The following is a 27,391-nucleotide window of genomic DNA, read 5'->3' as shown; positions in this document are numbered from 1 at the left end:
GACTGCTTCACCATTTTAATTACACCTCTCATTCCCATTCTGATATGTCAATCCATCGCCTGTCTACCATTGTGATGAGGCCACACTCAGGGTGGAGGAGCAACACCTTTTACTCTTTCTGGTGAGCCTCCAACCTGATTGCATTGAATATCGATTTTTCAAACTTCCAGTGATGTGCCACCAACACCCCCCCCCCCCTCACCAGTCCTCATCCCCATTTCCTTGCCTGTCCATCACATCCCTCTGGTGCTCCTCCCCTTTTTCTTTCCTATTAGATTCCCCCTTCTCCAGCCTGTAACTCTTCCACCAATCAACTTCCCAGCTCTTTATTTCATCCCTTCCCCTCCCAGTTTCACCTCCCCTCACCCCACCTTTTAACTCTACTCTGCTTGTATTTTCCTCCAGACCTACTGAAAGGTCTCAGCCCGGGACGTTGACTGAACTCTTTTCCATAGATGCTGCCTAGCCTGCTGAGTCCCCAGCATTTTGTGTGTGTTGCTTGGATTTCCAGCATCTGCAGATTTTCTCTTATTTATATACCAGTTTATTCTTGTCCAGGAGGGTGAAATGAAATATAACTGATGACAGCACTAGGGGTTTCAGGACCATATTTAGTGTCTCTAGCAGGGGTTCCCAACCTGGGGTCCTTGCGTACTGATATTAGTCCATGGCATTAAAAAAAATTGGGAACCTCTGTATCTAGAGGAATATAAAATATTAACTTCCTAGTCATGTTCATTAACTAGCATTAATTTAAGACATCTACTTGATTGAAATCTGGTGAAGATTCATTGCTCCAGATGGTTTCTGAAAAGGTTCCCTGGCTATGGACAGTGGTGGTGTAGAAGTATAGGAGCTCAAGGGGGACATCCTGAGTGGTTGTGTCAGGTTTGACTTGCAGCACGTTACAACAAAAACCCTTCCTTAATGCCCTTGCTTATGAACTATGAGCTTTTTAGGAAACAACTTGGCTACTTTCATTTAACTATGCCCTTATTGCAACACTTTTGGAAAAACAATGCCACTGTAGGGCCATCTTTGTTTGAGTGAAACTTGAGTGCTATTGTCAATCTACATCATATACTGCCAGATATAATGGCATCTGCATAATAAAGAAGGCTGTGCATGTGTTTATTTTTTTAAGAGTTTGAGTAGGTGCTAAAAGCTGATGGAGAGGAATGCAGATTCTTTATTTTATAGGTAACAGGCCTTTCTGGCACCACAAACCCTTGTGGCCCAGTTACATTCTTGTGATCAATTAACCTACTAACCCGTACGTCATTGGAATGTGGGAGGAAACCCAGACATTCATGGGGGAGAATAAGCAAACTTCTTACAGTGGTTGGAGTTGAACCCATGTCACTGCTGCTGTACTCTGTTACTCTACTGGGCCACTTTAGTGTTGTTCTTTGTATTCTGATACTATGACAGTAAGCAGTGCATATATCCAATATTGTTTAATTAAAAAAATAATTGATACAAAATATCAGACGTTAAATTTACATGACATGATGTCCTTAAAATTTTTCAATAATCACAAGTGACTCTTTGTATAAAGTATTAATTACAGCCAAAGTTAAGTGCAATATACATTTTAAAAATAAGTATTGTTTCGCAGGAGCTAGAATGGATTCTGGAATAGAGATCAAGTGCAGTTGCAAGAAATTTGCAGACAGCAGCCACTTGTGTTTCTCAGCTAAAAATACGCTCCTGTTTTCCAGAATCCAGAGCTTTATTTGGTTGAAAACTGAGTTGCAAACAGGTTAGTTTTAAACTTCAGAGTTAACTTGTTGAGTGAGGACGAGTCAGTATTAACAAGTTAAGCTCCCTGTAGTGTAGACTAGATCAGTAAAACTGATTAAGACTTTAAATATGTCCATTCTCAATAATTTAAATATAGATTAGCTGGATAGAATATCTCATTTGAAGTAACCTTAAAAGATTAGTCTTTCCAGTGTCACTACTATTGATTAATCTGCACCTCGAGACCTCAACAGTGATATTGTTTATCACAAGTCAATTCATTGGCTTTGTCTAATTAAAGCTGGATTTTGCATCCTCTCTACCAGTAGATATTTTATTTCAATCCTCTATTTGAAATTCAGAAAGATGCATTTAAATTGATGCAGAGGCTGAAAGGTGTGTCATTTTAAGTTACAACTAAAGTGATAATATCAGAGGAAGAGTGTTCGGCCTTTCTCTGAACCCTTCCCTTCCCTAGGCTGCATAAATGAACATCTGAGGCTAACCCCAACCCTAAACTAACTTTTGTTATTTGGCATCCAAGACTGTCATAAGTATCTTTTCATTCTTCACAGGCAAAGTTCATCCTCTCCCTCTTCACCACATTCATCTGCTGGGAGAGCCAGAAGTTGTTCAATAGGAAGATTTGACAACCCGAGTGCCTCAACAGATTTAAATGATAAAAACATCTTAAAGTCTGGTCTTCCATTTAGGATTTTTTAAGATTTGATCAAGTCTGGTGTAACTTGCCATTTCTGAACTTTCATCATTTCAATTGAATATTTCTAAGTGTTAAAGCTTTACTGCAGACTTGAACATATCAAGCTTGGTCCTGAATTACAATAAGTGGGTGAAGTTCTGCATAATTATCATGCAATTCAGTATTTTAGATCCAAGAAGATGTGTCACCCATTGTTTCCAAGTCCATAAACCTCCACAGTTTGATTTCCCCCCCCCCCCAATCATTTTGTAAAAGTGCTGAAAAATAACCTTTGTCCCACATTTTCCTTGTACCAGTGGGAGAAATGATGTTGCCACGAGGACCATCGGGAAACGTCTTTGGGTCAGTTTCAGTGAAAAATCAAAATTACTTTGCTTGATTGGCAAATACAAATCATTTTCAAACAAAGTCGATGTGCATCAGTGGCTCAGTGATACATTTTTCAATTCAGGGTGCTGTCCTCAACGACTGGATGAAATGAAATGCTGCTCCCAGTGCCCAGCTGGTTTCAATATCATTGACCTTCTTGGCCAGCTGCAAATAACAAAGGAGGAGAATATCATCACAAAATAAACTTGTCAAGAGCAAGGTCAGTTGGGCCATAATCTACAGTAAAGAGATATCAGAATTAACTCTTTCTTTATAAAGCCAGTTAGATCATAGGCTTTATTCATTTCCATAGATGATACCTGACCTGCTGAGTTCCTCTAGCATTCTGTGTCTGTGACTCTAAATACATGGCAAATTAAATTCTACATTAAAACTCACAAGCTGACTTCTGTTTAGCTAAATAATACATGTGGGTTTTTTGGGGTTCAGAGGTATTCAAGGTAAACCTTTTTTCCAAATGCTTTGCAACCTTACCTGATTTTTGGATATTTTTCACCTTGCATTTTACTATATTCAAAAGCAAACATTTAAAAGACGAAGTTGTCAATCAGCAGAGTAAGGCTTGCAAATCCCCTGCAATATGCCACTGCAGAGGCCAAGTTGTTGGGTATATTTAAGGCAAAGGCAATTGGGGATGAGGGAGAAATGGATCAGCCGTGATGAAATACTGGAGCAGAATCTGGTCCAATAACTTCTGGTCTTAAGCATTTTGAAAATGTGAACTTAATTGAAGACTTACAATTAAAATTGATAGGACACATTTAGGACAGGACTCAGTTATGTACTGTCTGAGCTGGTGTTTATATGTAAACTTTACATGGGTATCCTTTCCATGTAGGTATGCTCAACAACAGAAGAATCCTCGCACTGTAACATTCTTGCTCTTTGGCTACAACACATTAAAAATCACAATAGACGCTGTGCTTACGTAGAGTTTTGTGTCGTCATAAAATCCAAACCCTTCCTTGAGTAAGGCAGTGATGTATGTCAGATCCATGCAGAGAAAGGGACTGCCTGTTGTCACCTCGTTTATGTCTTCACATACTGCAATATAAAGAGATCACAGGTAAATCTTCAGAGATGACAAACCATCAGTTGTGTAACACATCACATGTAGTCATCTTCCTGTGCTTTAACATGTACATTTTCATGTAAAGTATTACCCATGTACCTCTGAAAGACTCATTTGTAATTTAGAACAGTGTACTGTACCCAAGGCGCAAAGGTAAAAAGTTATGCTTAGCTTTTATTCCCAAAACATAAATGACAATGTTGTAAATTTTACATTTCCTTGCAAAATTTAAATGTTACTGCTTTTGAATTTTTTATTTAGGCACAGAGCAGACCCTTCCAGCCAACAAACTCTGTTGCCCAGCAACCCACCTATATAAACCCAGTCTAATCACAGGACAATTTACAATGACCAATTAATCTACTAACTCATATGTCTTTGGAATGTGGGAAGAAATCCACGTGTTCATAGGGATAACATACAAACTCCTTACAGACAGTGCTGGAATTGAACTCTTGATTGTGGAACGCCCCAAGCTTTAATTGTGTCATGCTAACCGCTATGCTACTGTGGCATTTTCTGGAGCAATCCTTAAACTAGTTTTAAGTTTCCATACAAAAGGTGAATACTATTGAATCCCTTCTCTAACCATGGACTCAGCATTTTCCTGCTTGTTCCTTGTAATGCTGTTCTCCTTTAGAACAAAAATCTATTTCACTGAGTCAGAGCTACACAACACATGCTGACCAAGGTGGCTACCCGAGCTAGTCCCATTTGTCTGCATTCCAAAGTTCATAGTAGGTTTATTATCAAAGTACAGATCACCATATACAAACCTGAGATTTTCCTGTGGGCATACTCAGTAAATCCAAGAAACGTAATAGTACCATTGAAAAACTGCACCCAACAGGACGGACAAACAAGCAATGTGCAAGACAGCAAACTGTGCAGTGGGCACCCGTATGGGTCCCAGCTATGCCTGCCTTTTTGATGGCTTTGTGGAACAGTCCATGTTCCAAGCCTATAAGGATATTCGCCACCTCTTTTCCTTCGCTACATCGACAACTGCATTGGCGCTGCCTCCTGCACGTATGCTGAGCTCGTTGACTTCATTAACTTTGCCTCCAACTTTCACCCTGCCCTCAAATTTACCTGGTCCATTTCCGATACCTCCCTCTCTTTCTTGATCTTTCTGTCTCCATCTCTGGAAACGGCTTATCTACTGATTTCTACTATAAGCCTACAGACTCTCACAGCTACCTGGACTATTCCTCTTCCCACCCTGTCTCTTGAAAAAATGCCATCCCCTTCTCGCAATTCCTCCGTCTCCGCCGCATCTGCTCTCAGGATGAGGCTTTTCATTCCAGGACAAAGGAGATGTCTTCCTTTTTTAAACAAAGGGACTTCCCTTCTTCCACCATCAACTCTGCTCTCAAACGCATCTCTCCCATTTCATGCACGTCTGCACTCACCCCATCCGCTCGCCATCCCACTCGGGATAGGGTTCCCCTTGTCCTCACCTACCACCCCACCAGCCTCCAGGTCCAACATATAATTCTCCGTAACTTCCGCCACCTCCAATGGGATCCCACTACCAAGCACATCTTTCCCTCCCCCCCCCCCCCCACTTTCTGCTTTCTGCAGGGATCGCTCCCTACGCGACTCCCTTGTCCATTCATCCCCCCCATCCCTTCCCACCGATCTCCCTCCTGGCACTTATCCTTGTAAGCGGAACAAGTGCTACACCTGCCCTTACACTTCCTCCCTCACCACCATTCAGGGCCCCAGACAGTTCTTCCAGGTGAGGCAACACTTCACCTGTGAGTCGGCTGGTGTGACATACTGCATCCGGTGCTCCCAATGAAGAGAATCCCAGCATTCTTCTCAATTTGTTTTTGTTCTTTAAGAATTTATCAAATAAACAGCTGTCCTGATTAAGCTATGGCCCAATTAACTGGAATCCACTGTACTCCCAGTTCAAAGAACTAAAACAGTTACCTTCTTCTGCTTTTAATTCAAAATCCTTCACGAGTATAACACCACCCTTTTCATGATCTATACAAAACAAAAATATTTTTGGTTATGGCCAAAAGAAAATTAGAAGAATAACACCTCATATTCCACTTGGGCAGTCTCCAACGTGGTGGCATGAACATCAAATCTCAAACATCTGGTAACTGCACCCTCTCTATCTGTTTACCTCTACTTTTCTTCATGATCCAACTGGTACCCATAACTTTACATCTTTCCCATGACCTGGATGAGGAAGAGGAGGCTTGGGTTAATAAATTTGTTAATGACACAAAGGTTGGGGGTGTTGTGGATAGTGTGGAGGGCTGTCAGAGGCTACAGCAGGACATTGATAGGATACAAAACTGGGCTGAGAAGTGGCAGATGGAGTTCAACGCAGGTAAATGTGAAGTGGTTCATTTTGGTAGGTCAAATATGATGACAGAATATAGTATTAATGGCAAGACTCTTGGCAGTGTGAATGATCAGAGGGATCTTGGAGTCCAAGTCCATAGGACATTCAAAGCTGCTACTCAGGTTGACTCTGTGGTTAAGAAGGCATACGGTGCATTGGCCTTCATCAATCGTGGGATTGAGTTTAAGAGCTGAGAGGTAATGTTGCAGCTATATAGGACCCTGGTCAGACCCCACTTGGAGTACTGTGCTCAGTTCTGGTCACCTCACTACAGGAAGGATGTGGAAACCATAGAAAGGGTGCAGAGGAGATTTACAAGGATGTTGCCTTGACTGGGGAGCATGCCTTATGAGAATAGGTGGAGTGAACTCGGCCTTTTCTCCTTGGAGTGACGGAGGATGAGAGGTGACCTGATAGAGGTGTATAAGATGATGAGAGGCATTGATCATGTGGATAGTCAGAGGCTTCTTCCCAGGGCTGAAACGGCTAGCATGAGAGGGCATATTTTTAAGGTGCTTGGAAGTGGGTACAGAGGAGATGTCAGGGGTAAGTTTTTAAAAAAACGCAAAGAGTGGTGAGTGTGTGGAATGGGCCGCCAGTGGTGGTGGAGGTGGAAACGATAGGGTCTCTTAAGAGACTCCTGGATGAATACATGGAGTTAGAAAAATAGAGGGATATGGGTAAACCTAGGTAGTTCTAAGGTAAGGACATTTTCGGCACAGCTTTCTGGGCTGAAAGGCCTGTATTGTGCTGTAGGTTTTCTATGTTTCAGCCTTTCCATTGCCCTACCCCCACCTACCCATGACTCACACACTCCTCCCAACAGTTCCCTTTCCCCACCTTCCTTCCTTTATTCCATCCACACTGTCCTCTCCCATCAGGCTCCATCATCTTTAGCCCTTTATCACTTCCATCCATCACCTCCCAGATTCTGACTTCATCCCCACCATTGGCTGCCTATCACTTCCCTCACCTGGATCCACCTATCACTTGCCAGCCTTGCTCCACCCCTTCACCCTTCCTTTTCATACTGGCTCCCCCACCCACCTTTCTTGCCAGTCAAGATGGTTGACTGACCATTTTCCTCCACAGATGTTGCCTGACTGGCTGAGTTCCTCACACACTTTGTATGTTACTCCAGTTTCCAGCACCTGCAGTCTCTTGCACTTCCAAGAAAGCTTTTCAAAACTGGCTTCTAAAGTATGCAGAAGGACCAAGGAATTGTAACATTTCCTTACTCACCAATTATTCCTGCGTCCACTGCTCGATCGTAGTAATAAGAGAAGGCATAGAAACTCCTCTTTTTGATCTCATCTTGCTGATCGAGTTTCTGCTGTATCACCTTAATAACTTCAGTGTAGCAGGACTGGAAGCTAGAGGGAACTGAGAGGGCAAACATAATTCTATTTACACATGCTGTCTAGGTGCACGGTAGAGTAGCATCCAGCCTAACACTTTACAGTACCAGTGATGGGCTTCAATTTTCACCACTGTTTATAAGGAGTTTGTATGTTCCCCCTGTGACCACGTGGGTTTCCTTCCACATTCCAAAAATGTATGGGTTAGTAAGTCTGTGGGCATGCTAAATTGGTGCCTGAGAAGTGACAACACGTGCGTCCAGCACATCCTCGCACTGTGTTGGTCATTGACACAAATAATGCATTTCACTCTGTATACACATGACAGATAAAGCTAATCTGATTCGAATCAGATTGAGAGGGAGGTTGCATTTTACTACAGAACTGCTTTTCTTCTCTCTTTGGAAGCTGCTGAGGAACAAGTATAGAAAGACACACAAAGGAACAACCACACACAGCATATTGACAGGACAGTATTCAGAAATTGGATCCTTGGCCGGAAATGTCCTTTTCTAGCCTGGAGTACAGAATAGTGGTTCCATAGATTTGGACATAACAATTTTATTTGCCTTTCATTTAGAGAGTCAGCACAGTAACAGGCCCAATGAGACCTTGCCACCCAATTACATGTGTGTAATCAATTAACTGTTCAACTTTGGAACGAGGGAGGAAACTAGAGTACATGGAGGAAATCCATATGATGATGTGGGGAACATTCAAACTCCTTACAGATATGGAGTGTGGAATGAGCTGCCAGATGAAGTGGTAAATGCAGGCTTGCCTTTAACATTTAAGAAAAACTTGGACAGGTACGTGGATGAGAGGTGTACGAAGGGATATGGTCCAGGTGCAGGTCAGTGGGACTAGGCAGAAAAATGGTTCGGCACAGCCAAGAAGGGCCAAAAGGCCTGTTTGTGTGCTGTAATGTTCTATGGTTCTATATTTGTGGGAATTGAACCCGGGTCACTGGCACTGTTAAACATTACACTAACTGCTACATTACCATATTGCCAGTAAAAATCTATGCCTAAAACACCAAGATAGTAGCTACAGAGTGCAGTACAATCACAACTGCAGATGGGATAAACACCTGATACATGATGTCTGTAAAATATTCCACTGCATTATTTCAAAGAGCTGGGATACTTTGATTGGAAGGATAATTATTAGTTAAAAAAAAGGTCCCATGAACACTAATTTGGAGGGGGGGGGGGGGTTCCTGTGCACATATGTAAAGTGCTTTGGGATATGTTCAAGTCTGTTTTTCCTCCACTGATGGAGAACTGAAGAAATATTGCGCTAACTGGGAACTGGTCTAACTGGGCTAACTGGAACAATTCAGTTCTGAAACAGCTAAGATGATGATAGCAGGAATCCAAACCTTAGTAGTTTTTTTGCACGTCACTAAACTAATTCTCTACATTTTGCCCAACTGATATTAGATTATAAAAAGAGCTCTTTAAAATGTAGGTTATATTTTTTGAATCAAGGCAGATAAGAGAATTTGATCTACTGTGATGCAATAACCAACCAATGCCATGCAAAAGTGGCATTGGAGACAGAGGTAAACACAAAGAGTTTACTGATGTATTCCGTAAACAGTGCCCTTTTTGTGAAAGTCCCAAGTTCCCCACAGCACGTTTATTTGGCCCTTTGAGATAGGGTCAATATTTCATGGACGCTCATCTAAAGATGGTATGGAGCGCTGTGTAGACCAAAGGCTGAGTGGTTAAGTGATCTCTACCTTCCTTCATTCCACCAAACTTATAGTTGACACCACTGAATTTCCACTCTGCCTTCACCAACGGTGGTAGACATGAACTTCTGTACCTTCTGCTCTCATCTGTTGAATGGAAGAATGGATTTTAGAAATATACAAGAAGTCTAAAAAAAAACAAAGATACATAGTGAAGATATTCCAGTCTTAAAACCATTCATTAAAGAGAGGTGTTTTATCACTGAATACCTACCATGTGTTCATGATAGGATGCAACAATTGTGAATAGAGTTAGTTCAAAATTCAAAATAAATTTATTATCAAAATACGTATATGTCATCATACATTAAGATTCATTTTCTTGCACAGATTCACAGTAGAACAAAAACTACAATAGAGCAGTGAAGAAGACCATCAAAGTTTGATCTGGACCTGCTGGAAAAAAAAGACTTTCAGTGGCAGATGGAATTTAATGCAGGCAAATGTGAGTTGTGGCACTTTGAGATGGTTACAGTACTGTGCAAAAGTCTTAGGCACCCTAGCTATATGTACGTGCTTAATTATTTTATGTACTGCTGCCGCAAAAAAAATAACATGACACATGTGAGTGATGATAAACCTGGTATTCTGATAACCCTGATAAAAAACAAGGATGTAATGTTGAGACTTTATAAAGCACTGGTGAGGCCTCACTTGGAGTATTGTGAGCAGTTCTGGGTCCCTTATTTTAGAAAGGGTGTGTTGAACTGGAGAGGGTTAAAAGGAGGCTCACAAAAATGATTTTAGGATTGAATGGCTTGTCACATGAAGAGTGTTTAACGGCTCTGAGCCTGTTTTCACTGGAATTTGGAAGAATGAGGGGTAATCTAATTGCAACTTATTGAATGATGAAAGGGTCCTGATAGAGTGGATGTGGAGAGCAAGTTTCCTACAGTCTAGAGTCTAGAACCAGAGGCCACAGCCTCAGAATAGAGGGATGAACTTTTAGAATAGAGATGAGCAGGTATTTTTATTTTTTAAGCCAGAGAGTGGTGAATCTAGATAGATAGAGATAGATAGATAGATACTTTATTCATCCCCATGGGGAAATTCAACTTTTTTCCAATGTCCCATACACTTGTTGTAGCAAAACTAATTACATACAATACTTAACTCAGTAAAAAATATGTGGAGTTTTTTGCCACAGGCAGCTGTAGAGGCCAAGTCTTGATATATCTAAGGCAGAGGTTAATAGATTCTTGATTGGTTGGGCATGAAGGGATACAGGGAGAAGGCAGGAGATTGGCACTGAGAGGGAAAAAAATGGATCAACCATGGTGGAGCAGACTCAATGGGCCAAATGCACTAATTGCACTCCTATATCCAATGATCCTATGATTCTGATATGGGTCTCTATCGTGGACTGAGAGTGGCAAGGGGGCATGGAGAGGGGAATCATGGTTGGAAAAGAGGAAGGAAGAGGGGAAGGAGTGGGAAGCACCAGAAAGACATTCTGTAATGATCAATAAACCAATTGTTTGGAATCAAATGACCAGTCTGGTGTTTCAGGGTTAGGTGTGTCTGTACCCATGCCACCCCCACCTTTGCCACCACTCCCGCCAGATTTATAAACCCATTCTTCACTCCATGTTGACAAATACAGTACTGAGCAAAAGTCTTAGGCACCCTAGTTAAACATATGTACCTAAGACTTTTGCACAGTATTGTTTGTCTTACATGGTGATCAGTAGGGCACTGAGGAGTGGGGAAGAATAGAGGGATTTGGGAATAGAGATCCTTAAAAGTGTTGTCACGGGTAGATAAGGTCAGAAAGAAAGCTTTTGGCCTTCATAAGTCGATGCATTAATTACAGGAGTTGGGAATTGTAAAAGATGTTAGTGAGCCCTAATTTGGAGTCTTTAGTCCATTATTACAGGAAAGATGTAAATAAGATAGAAAGAGCGCAGAGAAAATTTACAAGGATGTTGGCAGTATTGAGTACCTGAGTTATAGGGCAAGGCTGATACGTTAAGGACTTTATTCCCTAGAGCATAGAAAATTGAGCATAAATTTGATGAGGGTATACAAAATTATGAGAGGTATAGATAGGGTAAATGGATTCAGGCTTTTTCCACTGAGGCTGGTTGGTCATGGGTTAAGGGTGAAAGGTGAAATGTTAAGGGAACAAGAGGAACTTCACTCAGAGGGTAGTGAGAGTGTGGAAAGAGCTGCTAGCTCATCTATTTCAAAATTTGAGAAAAATTTGGATAGGTATATGGACAGGAGGGATATGGAGAACTATGGAGGGGTATAGAAGGATCCAGGTGCAGGTCTATGAGACCATAAGACTGTAAGATATAGGAGCAGAAGTAGGCCATTCGACCCATTGAGTTTGCTCCACCATTCACTAGGTAGAATTATGGTTCGGCACAGATTTGATGGGCTGAAGGGCCTGTTTTTGTGCTGTCATGTTCTAGGACTCTTAATATCCATGCGCACGATCAGGTAGAAGACCAAGAACCTCAATTTCTGAATTATTTCAGCACCAATACTGTAACTCAAGTCATCATGGCTCAGCAGCGGCCAGACAAACCAGGGAAATTCTGACTTTACTTCCCTGTCCACACAGAGAATCTCAGCCATGGGGACAGTGGGTTCTATAGTCAGCCCCAAGCTTCTCTCATTAGAAGAGAAATGTCTGGGAATAGAAAAATATCAACTGCATCTCCCTTCACTGATGCTGCCTAACGCAAACATCCCAGCTTCTCCTTTTATAGTAGATTCCTTACACCTGCAAAGTTTTGCATTTCAGCTTCCCTCCTGTTGAGCAGTTGGGGGGGGGGGGCAGGTGAGTGGGGAAACACTTTCTAACAGTGATCGTTAGAAAACATGACAATGGAGCCGTTTATCAAGAACCTGAATGAATTCCTCTTCATTATAAGACCACAAGACATAGGAGCAGAATTAGTCCATTTGGCCAGCTTGACCTTAAGTCAAGCTCTGTCTTAAATACACCCAACGACCTGGCCTGCACAGCTGTGTGTGGTAATAAATTCCACAAATTCACCACCCTCCAGGTTGAAAAATTTCTCCACATCTCTGTTTGTGACATCTTTAAACAACAATCTAACCAGAAGTTATTGTATTATCCCCAAAGCAAGATTCTTTCCCGTAGTGTAATTGGGATAGATCGTAGAGCTCTGGGAACCTGCACGTAAAATTCTCTTCTTCCTCTTCAAAAACTTGTTCAAAGACAAGTTTACCTGTATTCTCAATTGATTGGTCCAGGGAAAGAAGAGAAATGGGCAAAATTCTAGCACCTGACATCTTCTATAAATTATACAATCTAAAACATCTTTAATAATCAATTTTTGAATGCACTTACCCTTTGTTTCCAGTGCTCCCAGCACAGCCAGTCTTGCTACTTTCAATCCAAAGCCCAAATAACTAATAGTCAAGAATATTTTTTAAAAAATCAGAATCTTTTGCAAAATCTTAATGGTAATAGTAATACACAAAATTGTTGCTAAATGTTTTACAGAATTGTTTGAAATGTACAATATAATGTTATTTCTATACAAAACAGACAAAAACATTTTCTTTCGAATTGTTCACAAAGAGTCTGGTCCCAAAATGTCATCCCCCAGCATTTTGTGTGTTTTACTCCACCTATCATCTGCCAGCTTCTGCTCCACTCTTTCCCCCCACCCTTTTATACCATCCAACTTCCTTCTTATCTTTCCAGTCCTGATGAAGGGTCTCAAAATATTAACTGTTCATTTCCCTCCATAGACGCTGCTTGACCTGCTGAGTTTCTCCAGCTTTTTGTGTGTTACTGTAAGTAAATCAGTATCCCATCAAGAAGCGTGGAACGTATACACACTCCGTTGTATGGAAGAAGAGCTTGCTGGCATAAAGCTGCTATGTTGGATCCCAGGGGTGAAGTGGCATGTTTATTTGTGTGAACAATATACCCCTGGGTGGAATGGCAGAAAGAGGATTTGTCAGGAGTTCAGGTAACGACCACAAAACAGATCTTTGTGGATTGAGAAAATTAAAACCTGTATGTCAAAGGTGCATTGATGCCAGATATAAAAAACAGAGGCAGAAGTACGTTTGCTAAACCTGTGTTATATAATGGGCGTAAAAAATGGCCTTTTCGTCTGAATGGAACAGCCTGAAGCATAATGCAAAACCACATCAAGTCACAGGTGAGTAACTGCTGAGTTGCCAGCACTGATCCCACTTTGAATCAAATCTGGGTTCCCTGCCCCTTCTACAGAGGCTTTGAGGAGAATCTTAGGAAAGGAACGGAGAATGCGAAGGGGAGTATTTGCAATTTGCACCAGCTCCTTCAGGTGTGTAACGCAATCCTGCAGGAGTACTCATTTCTCCTGATGCCACTTGATGGTGCTTTAGGTGGAGAAAACTACTTGTGACAGCAGCCACTAATTATACCAATCTATAGCAGGAAACCCAAACAGATCTCAGCTCTATGCAGCCGGGGGTCATTGGTTATGTTATTCTCAACATTTACAAGAGGCACAAGATTTGGTTTAGGTGACCATCAGGGAAAACTTCTAACTTAGAATTGGGTAAGATGTACAGCACAGGTTTTCCTCGAGGCTGAATCAAACCTGCATGTCTTTGCCCCATCTGCTGCTTAGAAACACTGTACCTAGAAACTACACCACAAAACCACTGTAGCAGCAGTTTGTACCTTCCACACAGAAACTCATCAGGATTCCTTAGACAGAACCCTCCAACCCATGAACTACACCAGTTCAAGAAGGCAGCTCACTACCACCTTCTCAAGGCATCTTGGGACGGGCAATTAAATGCTGGCTCAGTCTGCCTACATCCCTTAAATGAATACATAAAAAAAGTTTTTTACACATGGGTCTAAATCATAACCATACATTACAAAAATCTGGGGACAAAGTAGCAAGCCCAGCAGAACCTCACTAAAAACCAATCTTCCGATCGCAAAGGCAGACACGATTTTGCTAGCTCCTCACTCTGCTCTGGACAATCTGGATAACAGTAATCTGATGTACCGTAGATTCTGGATTTTAAGCCGCTACTTTTTTCCCACATTTTGAACAGCTTTGAACTTTGCGGCCTATAATCCGGAGCGGCTAATGCATGATTTTTTTTCATGCCGCCTCGTAAACATTTTGCCTCATAACAGTAGACCAATAAAATTGATGAGTAGTTCACAGAGGTCCAATGAAATTGTACGATAAATCAAGCGCACTTTCACAATTAAATTATTGTAAATCAGTCATTTGTACTCACCCTCATCAACATGGAAAACACTCGAAGCATTGTGCTGCCTTATGGCATACTTAGTTTATAATATTTTCGCTTAGTAATTCATTTTCTAGTTAAAGTTAGAAGAGTTTTAACTATATTTGTTTTCTGTACTACATCGCGGGATGCTATGACGTCACACCCGGTTTCGCGGTGTCTTGTGGGAAAATGCCGGTTTGCGATAAACGGAAAGGAGGGGGGGAGCGCATTACGCGAGCGGCTTTGGATCTGAGCGAACGCTGCTTTTAAGTTAAAGGTGATCAATAACTTTTCCTGGTAGGCTGTAGTATATATATTTTTTACCAGTCGTTAGGAGATATTGGAATGTTGTTCAGTAAAGAAGTATACGCAACGTATTTAAAAGTAGCCGCGTTACGGGCACGGTTTGAAAAAAAGCATTTGCAATATGTATTTGTTTTTGTTACCATATGGATTTAATTAAAAGTTAAAAAATCCTCACGTGTAATATCTTTCTGTGTAAATATCTCATATTACAACGTGGGACACCTGCGGCCGAAAATCCGGTGCGGCCTAAAATCCGGTGCGGCCTTTACAATTAAAAAATTGATTTTATTTCTAAAATTAGAGCCAGCGGCTTTTAATCAGGTGCGCTCTGTAGTCCGGAATCTACGGTACATCAAAAAAACCCAGGAAAGGAACAGAGAATGAGAGGAGGAGTGATTGTTATTTATAAAATCTCAGGAAAGGCTGCTGTCATCAACTACAAATCGATGCTCAAACTCTTCATCAAGTTTCAAGACCTTGACCTCTGAAACTGGATCCTCGACTTCCTCACCAGCAGATCTCAATCAGTGAGGACAAATAACAATGTCTTCTCCTCACTGACCTCAACACAGGAGCATCTCAAAGCTGCATGCTTAGCCCCTGTTCTACTCCTTATATGGAAATGATACTTTCAGGAGCGGGCAGTGTCGGTGCGAGCAGCGGAGCAGGAGTAAGGAGTGCTCGTGATCGACATACGACTGGAGATCGGAGGATCAGCTGTTGTAGGTAGGCCGAGACCCTTGGACATACCTGGAGAATACCTGAGGGGAAGGTAAAGCTGCGCAAGCACGGGTGACGTCAGCGGTGAGCGCGGGCTTTAAAAAGCGGCCCACTTTCAGGAGCGGGCAGCGGAGTGCGCAGGAGCAGAGTGCTGGGCTTTGGCTCAGCGGGCTTCGGCACAAGAGGACTTCGGCAAGAAGCCTGTTTTTCATTTATTCTGACTAATCTGGGATCAGGTAATGGGGGAGACAGTTAGAGCAGTGGTGTGCTCCGTATGCAGTATGTGGGAGGTCAGAGTCAACACAGTTGTTCCTGATGACCACACCTGCAACAGGTGCATCCGGCTGCAGCTCCTATCAGACCGAGTTAGGGAATTGGAGCAGGAGCTGGATGAACTACGGATCATTCGGGAGGCAGAGGCAGAGATAGATAAGAGTTATCGGGAGGCAGTCACACCGAAAAGACAGGAGGTAGGCAAATGGGTGACAGTCAAGAGAGGCAGGGGGAGAAGACAGAGAGAGAAGAGCACCCCTGTGGCCGTTCCCATCAAAAATAAGTATACCGTTTTGGATACTGTTGGTGGGGATGACCTACCAGGAACAAGCTGCAGTGGTCCTGTCTCTGGCACTGAGGTTGGACCCGCGACTAGGAAGGGGAGGAGGGAAGAGAAGAGAGCGGTAGTGATAGGGGATTCTATAGTCAGGGGGGCGGAGAGGAGATTTTGTGGGGAAGATCGGGAGTCTCGGATGGTATGTTGCTTCCCTGGTGCCGGGGTCCGAGACATCTCAGATCAGGTGCAGGTTATTCTCGAGAGGGAGGGCAAGAATCCAGATGTTGTGGTCCATGTAGGGACCAATGACGTGGGTAGGATGAGTGAGGGGGTCCTGCGTAGGGAGTTCAGGGAGTTAGGTGCGAAGCTGAAGAGCAGGACCTCCAGGGTAACAATCTCAGGATTGCTACCTGTGCCACGTGCGAGCGAGGCAAGGAACAGAAAGATTATACAGACTAATACGTGGCTGAGAGGATGGTGCAGGAGGGAGGGCTTCAGGTTTGTAGATAATTGGGCCTTGTTCCAGGGAAGGTGGGATCTGTTCCGAAGGGACGGTTTACACCTGAACTGGAGCGGTACTAACATTCTTGCAGGGAAGTTTGCTAGAGCTTCTTGGGGGGGGGGGTTTAAACTAAATTTGCAGGGGGCGGGGATCCAGAATGTGAGAGAGGATAGCAAGAGGAAGAATAAAGGACAGGTGGGGACTACACGGTTCCGGAATATTAAGTGTGTAGTAGAGGAAGGTGGGGCGGAACAAGTGATAAGGAGGACTCGTGTACAGAGGAATGGTCTGACGGAACATGGAGTTAAATGTGTTGAAAGAATAAGTAAATGTAGGAAGGACAACAAAATTCTAGGGACGTATAGCCCGATGGGAGTTCGGGGAGCTGGGTTAAGCACAATAGGCAGCGATTCAGAGAGAGGAGAAATGGGTTAAAAATTCTGAATGCACGAAGTGTCAGGAATAAGGCGGATGAGCTTGAAGCCCAGGTGCGAATGGGTAACTATGATGTTGTTGGGATAACGGAGACATGGCTGCAGGGAGATCAGACCTGGGAAATGAATGTACAAGGGTATACGTGCTATCGTAGGGACAGAAATGTGGGCAGAGGGGGTGGGGTGGCCCTGTTGGTGAGGAATGAGATTCAGTCCTTTGCAAGGGGGGACATAGGGTCAGGAGAAGTAGAGTCTGTGTGGATAGAACTGAGGAACAGTAAGGGCAAAAGGACCCAAATGGGTGTAGTCTACAGGCCACCAAACAGTAGCATGGATATTGGGTTCAAGTTGAATAGGGAGTTAACATTGGCATGTGGCAAAGGTAATGTCGCAGTAGTTATGGGGGATTTCAACATGCAGGTGAACTGGGAGAATCAGGTTGGTGCTGGACCACAGGATAGGGAGTTTGTAGAGTGCCTACGGGATGCATTCTTGGAACAACTTGTACGAGAGCTGACCAGGGACAAGACTATTCTGGATTTAGTGTTATGTAATGAACAGGATTTGATAAGCGATCTCGCAGTAAAGGAGCCATTAGGAGGTAGTGATCACAATATGATAAGCTTTTATCTGCAATTTGAGAAGGATAAGGGCAGCTCGGAGGTGTCAGTGTTGCAGATGAACAGGGGAAACTATGGAGCCATGAGGGAGGAGCTGGCCAAAGTTGACTGGACGGATAGCCTAGCAGAAAAGACAGTGGAACAGCAATGACAGGTATTCTTGGGAATAATGCACAAGGTACAAAATCAGTTCATCCCCTAGAGAAGGAAGGATTCAAAGGGGGGAAAGGGGCCTCAGTGGTTGACAAAGGAAGTCAGAGACTGCATAGCATTAAAAAAAAGGAAATATGACAGAGCTAAGGTGAGTGGGAGGACAGATGATAGGGAAGTTTTTAAGGAACAACAGAACTTAACTAAAAAGACAATAAGGGGAGAAAAAATCAGGTACGAATGCAAGCTAGCCAGGAATATAAAGGAAGATAGCAAAAGCTTTTTTAGGTATGTGAAGAGAAAGAAGATAGTTAAGAACAATGTTGGGCCCCTGAAGAATGAATTGGGTGAAATTGTTATGGGAAACAGAGAAATGGCAGAAGAATTTAATGAGTACTTTAGATCTGTTTTCACTAAGGAAGACACAAGCAATCTCCCAGATGTATGGATGGGCCAAGGACATAGGGTAACAGAGGAAATGAAACAGATTGACATTCGGAAGGAAACGGTGATGAGAAGACTGATGGGACTGAAGGCTGACAAATCCCCAGGACCAGATGGTCTACACCCTAGGGTACTAAAGGAGGTGGCCCTGGAAATTGTGGATGCATTGGTAATCATTTTCCAATGTTCCTTAGATTCAGGATCAGTTCCTGAGGATTGGAGAATGGCTAATGTTATCCCACTTTTTAAGAAAGGAGGGAGGGAGAAAACAGAGAACTATCGACCTGTCAGCCTGACATCGGTGGTGGGAAAGATGCTAGAGTCCATTATTAAGGATGGAATAGTGGCATATCTAGATAGCAGTGATAGGATTGGGCCGAGCCAGCATGGATTTACCAAGGGTAAATCATGCTTGACTAATCTGTTGGAGTTTTTCGAGGATGTAACCAGGAAGTTAGACGGGGGGAGATCCAGTGGATGTAGTGTACCTTGATTTTCAGAAGGCATTTGATAAGGTCCCACATAGAAGATTGGTGGGTAAAATCAAAGCTCAGGGCATCGGGGGGAAGGCATTGACATGGATAGAAAACTGATTGGCAGATAGAAAGCAAAGGGTAGCAGTGAATGGGTGTTTCTCGGAATGGCAGGTGGTGACTAGTGGGGTGCCACAGGGCTCGGTATTGGGACCACAGCTGTTTACCATTTACATTAACAATTTGGATGAAGGCATAGAAAATAACATCAGCAAATTTGCTGATGATACTAAGCTGGGTGGCAGTGTGACATGTGATGAGGATGTTAGGAGAATTCAGGGTGACTTGGATAGGCTGGGTGAGTGGGCAGATACTTGGCAGATGGCGTTTAATGTGAATAAGTGTGAGGTTAACCACTTTGGGAGTAAGAACAGGAAGGCAGATTATTATCTGAATGGTATAGAGTTGGGTAAGGGAGTAATACAAAGAGATCTCGGAGTCCTTGTTCATCAGTCACTGAAGGTGATTGAGCAAGTGCAGCAGGCAGTGAAGAAGGCTAATGGAATGTTGGCCTTTATTACAAAGGGAATTGAGTACAAGAGCAAGGAAATCCTCTTGCATTTGTACAGAGCCCTGGTGAGACCACACCTGGAGTATTGTGTACAGTTTCGGTCTCCAGGGTTAAGGAAGGACATCCTGGCTGTAGAGGAAGTGCAGCGTAGATTCACGAGGTTAATTCCTGGGATGTCTGGACTGTCTTACGCAGAGAGGTTAGAGAGACTGGGCTTGTACACGCTGGAATTAAGGAGATTGAGAGGGGATCTGATTGAAACATATAAGATTATTAAGGGATTGGACAAGATAGAGGCAGGAAATATGTTCCAGATGCTGGGAGAGTCCAGTACCAGAGGGCATGGTTTGAGAATAAGGGGTAGCTCATTTAGGACAGAGTTAAGGAAAAACTTCTTCTCCCAGAGAGTTGTGGGGGTCTGGAATGCACTGCCTCGGAAGGTAGTGGAGGCCAATTCTCTGGATGCTTTCAAGAAGGAGCTAGATAGGTATCTTATGGCTAGGGGAATCAAGGGATATGGGGACAAGGCAGGAACCGGGTATTGATAGGAATTGATCAGCCATGATCTTAAAATGGCGGTGCAGGCTCGAAGGCCTGAATGGTCTACTTCTGCACCTATTTTCTGTTGTCTATTGATATCCATAAAACTAAAGAATTAATTGTTAACTTCAGGAAGAGGAAAGAAAGGCAGATGTATGTCAAGTCTATGGCAGTGTATCAGGAGTTGAAAGAGTCAGCAACATTAAATTCCTGGATATTAACATACTGAATGACCTGTCCTGGACCCAGCACATGATGCAATTGTAAAGGAGGTGTTGCAGTGTCATTTTCTTAGAAGATTAAAGATGTTCTGCATGTCACTGAACACGTTAACAAACTGTATTGTTGTACAGTTTGGGCCAGCTAGTTGTGTAGATACATCATCACTGGACTTCAAAGGTGTATGGTCCTGAGTTTGTACAACCTGGGCAGTAGCAGTATCTGCGCGGAAGAAAGGCCTGGCAATCTTCTTCTATACCTTGCCCATACGAAAACCCTATGGGCAACTACATTACGTGACAATGACTCAATGGCACTCAACAACAACTGTTGTAAGTAACCCGACTGGTTGCATCATGATCTGGTACAGCAATTCAAATGTGTTGGAACACAGGCTGAGAGAAGACAGTCGTGGACTCAGCCCAATACATCAAACACACAACCTTCTCAACCATCAGTGGTATCTATATCAGGCTGTGCTTCAAGAAGAAAACATTTTTATCAAATATCCCCACCATCCAGGCCATATCTTTACCATTGAGAAGGAGGTATAGAAAGCTTAAGTCCCATATCACCAGGTTCAAGAACAACTTCCTTTCAATCATTTAGTTCTTAAAACCAAGCTGTACAATCTAATCAGTACCTCAGTCTGGTGAACTATGACCACTTTGCACTACAATGTACTTCGTTTTATATGTTCTTTCTTGTACAATTTTGTTCCATTTAAGTTTATGCTTTCCCTGTGTGTGCTGCTTATGTAACAGTATGTGATGTTGTTTCCAAGTACCTGTAAATAATGTACTTGTGCATGTGACATTAAACTCAACAACTTAAAAAAAAACTTTTTTGCTTCTTGCCAATGAGTCCATTTTGCATCCAATTTGTCATTCCCCCTTGGATCAGTCTGCCACCTTTGCAAACACCTATGTACAGTGGTGTTAGAAAGTTTGTGCACTCTGTAGAATTTTTTCTATTTCTGCATAAATGTGATCTAAAATGTGATCAGATCATCATGCATCTTAAAACTAGATAAAGAACGCAATTAAACAACTAACACAAAAAACATTATACTTGTTCATTTACTTATTGAGAAAAAATGATCCAATATTACATCTATTTCTTGGAATAAGTAGGTGCACTTCTGGGGTAATGCCTTCTACAAAAGCTATTTGGAGTCAGGTATTCTAATCAATGAGATGAGATTGGCAGTCAGGATTGCAGGTGTTCTGCCCTATAAAAAAAGATACGCAAAGTCAGGTTCCTGACAGAGCCCGCTCTTCTCAAGAAAGATCTGTTCATGTGCACCACACATATGACTGTCAGAGGACCTTAGAAGAATTGTAGAGATGCACGAAGCTGGAAGAGGCTACAAAAGCATTTCTAAAGACCTGACTGTTCATCATTCCACGGTGAAAAATTATCTACAAATGAAGGAAACTCAGTAGTGTTGCTACTCTCCCTAGGAGTGGGCATCCTGCAAAGATCACAGCAAAAGCACAATGTGCAGTGCTGAAGGAGGTGAAAAGGAACCCAAGGGTAACAGCAAAAGACCTGCAGAAATCTCTAGAACTTGCTGAAGTCTCTGTTCATGTGTCCACTATAAGAAAAACACTGAACAGGAATGGTGTTCACGGAAGGGCACCACAAAGGAAACCACTGCTCTCCAAAAAAAAACATTGTTGCTTGTCTCAAGTTTGCAAAATACCACCTGGATATTCTACAATGCTTCTGGGACAATGTTCTGTGGATAGATGAGACAGAAGTTGAACTTTTTGGCAGAAATGCACATTGCTATATTTGGAGGAAAAAAGACCAACACCGAAACCTCATCCCAACTGTGTACTATGGTGGAAGGAGCATTATGGTTTGAGGCTGCTTTGCTGCCTCAGGGTCTGAACAGCTTGCAATCGTTGAGGGAACAAGGAATTCAAAATTGTATCAAGACATTTTACAGAAGAATGTCAGGGTAGCAGTCCGTCACCTGAAGCTTAATAGAAGTTGGATAATGCAACAAGACAATGATCTGAAAGACAAGAGTAAATCAACAACAGAATGGTTTAAAAAGAGAGCATTTGTGTTTTGAATGGCCTAGTCAAAGTCTTGACCATAATCCTATAGCAATGCTGTGGAAAGATCTGAAGCAAGCAGTTCATGCAAGGAAGTCCACCAACATCCCAGAGTGGAAGCAGCTGTGCAAGTGGAAATGGCTAAAAATTCCTTGTAGAAGATATGCAGGACTGATCAACAGTTATCGGAAATGTTGGGTTGAAGTTATTGCCGTACAAGGGGATCACATCAGTTTCTGAAAGCAAAAGTTCACATAGTTTTTCCAACAAATGCATGTAATATTGGAAAATCTTTCTCAATAAATAAGTAAACAAGTATAGTGTTTTTTGTGTTATTTATTTATTTGGATTCTCTTCATTTAGTTTTAGGACTAGCGTGAAGATCTGATCATATTTTAGGTCATACTTATGCATAAAGAGAGGAAATTCTACAGGATTCACAAACTTCCAGCATCATTGTTCATTAAAAGTTAATATTGTCAAATTCGTAACTATGATGATATCTTTCACCTTTAACGCAGTTAAAAATAAACACTGAATCAGATTCAAACACATTATCATGGACTTTCAACTTTTAGTTCTGTATTAACAGAAAAACATTGGACTTACCTTGAACTTGAACAACTATCAACTTTCTTCAACAAATATACAACACTTAACACTAAGCAATTATCAATGGAAACCAGTGTACAGGTATTGAAAGACTATTGTTAGGAATCAGACCTGTGGCTGTACAGTTTGTAGGAAGTGTTGAACATTTCAAATGAATTGATATATTCTTCAGGGGCAGCACGAAGTGTACTCTGAAAGAATAAAAAAGAAAAAAAAAGCTTGTAAACAGAAGATGGAATGTGATGATGAAGTTACATATTAGATGTTGATCAGGCTTACTCTGGAGCACTATGTACAGTTTTGGTAATCTTCCCACAAGAAAGACATCAATAAGTTTGAAAGAGTGCAGAGAACATTTACAAGGATGTTGCCAGGACTTGAAGACATGAGTTAGAGGAAAAAATTGAATAGGTTGGGATTTTATCCCCTCCAGTGTAGGAGAATGAGGGGAGATTTGACAGAGGTATACCAAATTAATGAGTGGTATAGATGGGATAAACGCAAGCAAGTTATTTCTACTGAGATTGGATGCGACTAGAACTAGAGGTCATAGATTCAGAGTGAAAGGTGACATGGTTAAGGGAACATGTGGAGGAATTTCTTCACCCAGAGGGTGGTGAGAGTGTGGGAGTGGTGGATGCAGGTTTGATTTCAACATTTAAGAGAAATTTGGATAGGCGCATGGATGGAAGGGATATGGAGGGTTATGGTCTGGGTTCAGATAAATGGGACCAGGCAGATTAAGAGCTCGACATGGAATAGATGAACTGAAAGGCTTGTTTCTGTGCTGTAGTGTTCTATGGCTATTTAACCTTCCTTCTTAATACTCTCATGCCTGTACTTTGGAATGTGTATTATTTCCACAAACTGATCACTTATCATTAATATATTTTACTGAACTGAACTGATGTCCAACAGCATAGACTACTAAAGACAATATAATACAGGACAGGAAGAGGCCCACCAAGTCTGAGCTGTGTAAGACTAGGTTTGAATCAAAAAATACACACACACAGTGCTGGAGGAACTCAGCAGGCGTGGCAGCATCTATGGAAATGAAAACAGTCAATGTTTTGGGCTGAGACCCTTGAGTTACAGATACAGGATGGTACAGTGACAAGACCAAGATAAGGAATGAAAACAAAAATTAGGATTTGACATTGAGTAAATGTGGTAAAGATGGAATTACTTGACATCCAAAGAAGTTATTGTGATTTGAACTGATGGGAGAGTTATTTTTACAGGGAAATGAAATAAAGCCTTCTGCTAGGTTAACAGAAAGTTATTCAGTTGTTAGCACTGTCCTCTAAAACTGAGGAAGTTGTGTGTATAAGGCCCTGTTCAGAAACTTGGGCATGAAATCTAGATGACATTTAGTTCAGTAATGAGGTAAAGCTGATGAAAAGTTTATTTCACAATCTGTCACCTCTAAGGGCATACAACATCATGGCCAGTCTCTCATTTAACAATGGTATATGCTTAAAATTTTACTTGTCTCTAATTGTACAAGACTACAGATACAAATCACACAATAAGATAGCAGTCTGGGTTGAATGACCAAACAGAATGTGGGTGTTAGTGGACACAAAGATTGACTGGATGAGTAATGCTCCAACTTGTATCCTCCAATTGTTGGAGGCGGGGGGGGGGGGGGGGATGTCTGAGCTGAAATGGAAATTGGGAACATTCTATCAATTGCACTTTTTCTGGACTATGATCACTGCAATCTACAGCTTATAATTTCTCTTTGAGAGTTGTGCTTTTGAACCATCTGTACAACCTGACGTTTTTGTGGTATCCCGAAGGCTTCAGCAACTTGGACTCTCAAGGATTGAAGGTACGGCCGCAGCAGCCATTGCTGGAGTGGACTTGGGGCTAGATCAAAGAGGTGGGGGCTGGGCCGATGAGTGAGAAATGAACCGATTTAAATGCTGCGCCAGATTAAAAATATCAAGGCATCAAGGCCAAGGATGAACCAATATTCAACTCATTACTCTGTAAAGTTCATTCGCCTCTACACTGAACTGACTCTGCAACTATCAGCACTCGTCTCAGTGCTGAACTGGCTCTGTGGCTGTGGACTCATTTTTAGGGACTCTGCAGTTCATGTTGTGTGTGCTATTTGTTGTTTGCACGATTTGTTCTTTTTTCCCTCGCACATTGAGTGTTTGATAATCTTTGTTGTTTTGGTTTCTTTAATGGGCTCTATTGAGTTTCTTTGTTCTGTGGCTGCCTGCAAGAAGACAAATCTCAAGGTTGTGTATAGTATATATACTTTGATAACAATGAACTTTGTACTTATGCTATGTGAAAGTGGAAGGAATTTTTGGCTACTTAAGACCAAAGTCATACCTGGTATCAGTGCAGGATCAGAATGAGATAGGAGAGCCCGACTGGGACACAGAATACAGATATGTAAATCTGCACAAGTCAACAGACACAATATATAGTTTTACTACTATGTGGATTTGTGAGGGCAATGATAAAGATTGATCAGTAAAACAAAGAGAACTGTAAGCTCTGTAGCAGGATGTTGTCTACTTTGGATATTAATGAAGAAGGAAGTGATAAAAAGATTACGTAAATCTGAGTAAATTTAGAGCTCAGACTCATGACATTTAATTAATTAGGAAAGGTACAGAAAATAATTAAAGTTAATGGAATGTTGCCGTTATATACAGAGGACCAGAATATAAAGGAATAGAAATGATCTAACATAGATGAAGTAGTAGTTAGGTGATAACATGAGCAATAAACCTTAAGGAAGGATATTTTGAATTTGGAGTGTGTAGCATAGATTTACCAGACCTATACAAGGGTATTCAAAAGTTATATCTGGAAAATCTTATGACTAACAGGTCAAGCAAAAAGAAAATGAACAGGCAGTATCATATAGAGAATTCAGTTCCAATTATTGGAAAATCCAGGACCAAAGGAAATTCTAAAAATTAGGGCCAGGCCTTTCAGGAGTAAAATTGGGTAACACTTTTAGAGGGTGGTAGAAGTCCATAACTCTCTTTTATAAATGGCTAAGCCTTAGGTGCCTTTCAATCTCAGATTTACAATGATCTTTGGTTAACCAGACAATGTGGAAGATAAGGCAAGGCCTAGTAAATGGAGTTATGCCACAAGTCAAACATGATTTAAGAACTAGGACTAGTGGCTCTAAGGGATAAATGGTTCTCTTGTATTTCTGTTGAAATACTTCTGTCACCTGCCCACAAGAACATAGGAGGGAGGGGTTATATTGATCTTATAGTAGGTTTAAGGATTGGCATAACATCACGGACAGAAGAGTCTGTACTGTGCTTTAATGTTCTATGAATGCTGGTGGCATACATTTCAGCAACTAAAAATAATCACCATCATACCAGATATATTTGCCACTCAGGTTGGACGATGGGAGAATGAAGTAATTAAAACAGGACTATATTAGATGGTAGATTCAATGAGTGTAGTTTCTGGTTGAGATTTACGTCCTGGATATTTTTCATACCTCAGTCTGAGGAAGGAATGTGATCTGTGTGGAAGCACCTCCCAAGTCCAGGATTCCAACACTGTTTTCATTCGCACTGTATAAGTGGCCTATAAAGAACGTGCAAAGAGAGTCACATTTCCATACTAAAATGCTGATAGAAATAAAAACACAAAATGCTGGCAGAACTCAGCAGGCCAGACAGCATCTATGGGAGGAGGTAGTGACGACATTGACTCCTGATGAAGGGTTTCGGCCTGAAACGTCATCACTACCTCCTCCCATAGATGCTGTCTGGCCTGCTGAGTTCTGCCAGCATTTTGTGTTTTTATTTATTTCCAGCATCTGCAGATTCACTCGTGTTGACGCTGATAGAAATCTTCCTTTTCTAACATACTTTGGAAATAGAGGCCATTTGGCTCACTGGGCCATTTGGACTAAAGCAAATTACGAGTTCCCTATATAGGTCTAGATTTTTTAGACAAATGGCCTACTCCTGCACGTATTTTCTATGTTTCTATAACAGGTTTCATAAGGTTGCTGAGAGACCAACTCAGCTAATTGATAAATCACTCTTGTTGTACACACATTTCCTGGTTTCGCTCTTGGAAAATTCTTCTTTCTTCGCTGTCAAACCAATAATTAAGAGTCCCTTAATTATTACAAGTGGAGAGGAAAGTGGGAATACTTAAGAATGGGGTCTCGGCATGATTGGAAGCTGCATTTTCCAAAAGAAACTTTAGCAATGCACACAAAATGCTGGTGGAACTCAGCAAGTCAGACAGTATCTGTGGAAAGGAATGAGCAGTTAATGTTTTAGGCCGAGACCCTTTCTGCATCTGCAGAAACCCATGTTTATGAAACTTCAGTAATCTGTTCTTAACTTTGTATTTTTTTTCTAGAACAAAATAAAATTAAAATACTGCACAAGTTATAAATCTGAAATAAAAATAAATGATAAATCTGTATAATTTAAAGCAGTTACAGAAAAGGATAGTAATAAAAGTCTTAAATTTTGGTAAGATCAATTTCATTATCAAAGGGGGATTGGGAGCATTTACTTGCAAGTACA

General features: G+C 41.7%; 1 protein-coding gene and 1 long non-coding RNA gene across 6 annotated transcripts in view; one reads left to right on the top strand and one right to left on the bottom strand.

Annotated features, from left to right (window-relative positions):
- Nucleotides 1–1,441: 1,441 nt before the first annotated feature.
- entpd5a (ectonucleoside triphosphate diphosphohydrolase 5a) overlaps nt 1,442–27,391 on the bottom strand; it is a 52,105-nt gene continuing 26,155 nt past the window's right edge. For all 4 annotated transcript variants that reach the window (XM_073039272.1, XM_073039273.1, XM_073039274.1 and 1 more), the window contains 8 exons: nt 26,341–26,429; nt 22,956–23,035; nt 12,731–12,792; nt 9,394–9,492; nt 7,534–7,674; nt 5,865–5,921; nt 3,783–3,898; nt 1,442–2,998 (listed from right to left, as the gene is read on the bottom strand). In XM_073039272.1, the coding sequence (XP_072895373.1) occupies nt 2,912–2,998; nt 3,783–3,898; nt 5,865–5,921; nt 7,534–7,674; nt 9,394–9,492; nt 12,731–12,792; nt 22,956–23,035; nt 26,341–26,429 (731 nt within the window). In that variant the 3' untranslated portion in view covers nt 1,442–2,911. The remainder of the gene's footprint in view (nt 2,999–3,782; nt 3,899–5,864; nt 5,922–7,533; nt 7,675–9,393; nt 9,493–12,730; nt 12,793–22,955; nt 23,036–26,340; nt 26,430–27,391) is intronic.
- LOC140724750 (uncharacterized) overlaps nt 2,896–27,391 on the top strand; it is a 43,815-nt gene continuing 19,319 nt past the window's right edge. Inside the window, exons 1-3 of one of the 2 annotated variants that reach the window (XR_012098166.1) lie at nt 2,896–3,053; nt 9,736–9,850; nt 13,138–13,361. This is a non-coding gene — a long non-coding RNA (uncharacterized lncRNA). Of the gene's footprint in view, nt 3,054–9,735; nt 9,851–13,137; nt 14,581–27,391 lie in introns of those variants that run through there. The other variant, XR_012098165.1, reaches the window with a different exon arrangement.

This window comes from Hemitrygon akajei, chromosome 3 (assembly GCF_048418815.1).
Source record: "Hemitrygon akajei chromosome 3, sHemAka1.3, whole genome shotgun sequence".
NCBI classification, from domain to species: domain Eukaryota; kingdom Metazoa; phylum Chordata; class Chondrichthyes; order Myliobatiformes; family Dasyatidae; genus Hemitrygon; species Hemitrygon akajei.
Note: the sequence above shows the minus strand (reverse complement) of the source record. Positions and strands in the feature narration are given on the sequence as shown.